Source organism: Penaeus monodon, chromosome 20, assembly GCF_015228065.2.
Source record: "Penaeus monodon isolate SGIC_2016 chromosome 20, NSTDA_Pmon_1, whole genome shotgun sequence".
NCBI lineage: Eukaryota > Metazoa > Arthropoda > Malacostraca > Decapoda > Penaeidae > Penaeus > Penaeus monodon.
Genome location: NC_051405.1, coordinates 35,274,065 through 35,274,791, shown reverse-complemented (window position 1 = coordinate 35,274,791; position 727 = coordinate 35,274,065). Strand labels below are relative to the sequence as shown.

General features: G+C 33.3%; 1 protein-coding gene across 1 annotated transcript in view; it reads right to left on the bottom strand.

Moving 5' to 3' along the window:
* Positions 1 to 727, bottom strand: part of LOC119585778 (PCNA-interacting partner-like) — a 9,518-nt gene that overhangs the window by 7,519 nt on the left and 1,272 nt on the right. The window contains exons 2-3 of the mRNA XM_037934492.1: positions 473 to 655; positions 260 to 264 (exon numbers count right to left, since the gene is read on the bottom strand). Of these exons, the coding sequence (XP_037790420.1) occupies positions 260 to 264; positions 473 to 644 (177 nt within the window). The 5' untranslated portion in view covers positions 645 to 655. The remainder of the gene's footprint in view (positions 1 to 259; positions 265 to 472; positions 656 to 727) is intronic.

Below are 727 nucleotides of genomic sequence, written 5' to 3'. Positions count from 1 at the left end.
ATCTGACAATACACACAATAAAATTTTGGGCAACTTTTCAGAAGGGGATCATGTGAACTAATTCCATGGCCCCTTTGCTTCAAATTCCAACATAGACAAAAAGTATGCAGCAAAGATGATGCTTGGACTGCATCTTTATTTTTGGTGTTTTGTGTATTCTTTTTGGCCATTACTCTAGTTTATGTTTTCTTAAACTCTGGGCAGTACTATAATGAATATTTACCATTTTTTTCTCTAGATTATGAACATTTACCATTTTTTTCTCTAGATTGTGAATATTTGCCATTTTCTTTCTCGAGAGAACTGCAACAAATCTAAATCATTCTCTTAAACGAGCAATTAAAACAGAAAAGATAATGCATGACTTTGCTTCTTCATACAATTATTATCAATTCCATACATTACATTGATAGTATTAAAATACAGTAATGATGATAATGAATAGCTATCATATGTGGAAAAAACTTAGTACCTTCATTTGCATCCCCATCATGGAAGCTCTTAATAAATTCTTTAATCTCTTGGTGAATATCATTTCTCTGTGCTTGGCTGTCAAGGCTCCCAATAACAAAGATTTTCTGTTGTGTCACATTCTCCTCTGTATTATTCTCTGCTGTTGTAGCTATTGCACTTTCCTCCCCCATGATGGCCAAATCTGACGGCACGAAAGACTGGTTAAGAAATGTATGAAAAATAAATAGCACAGAAACAATCTTATTCTACTGTC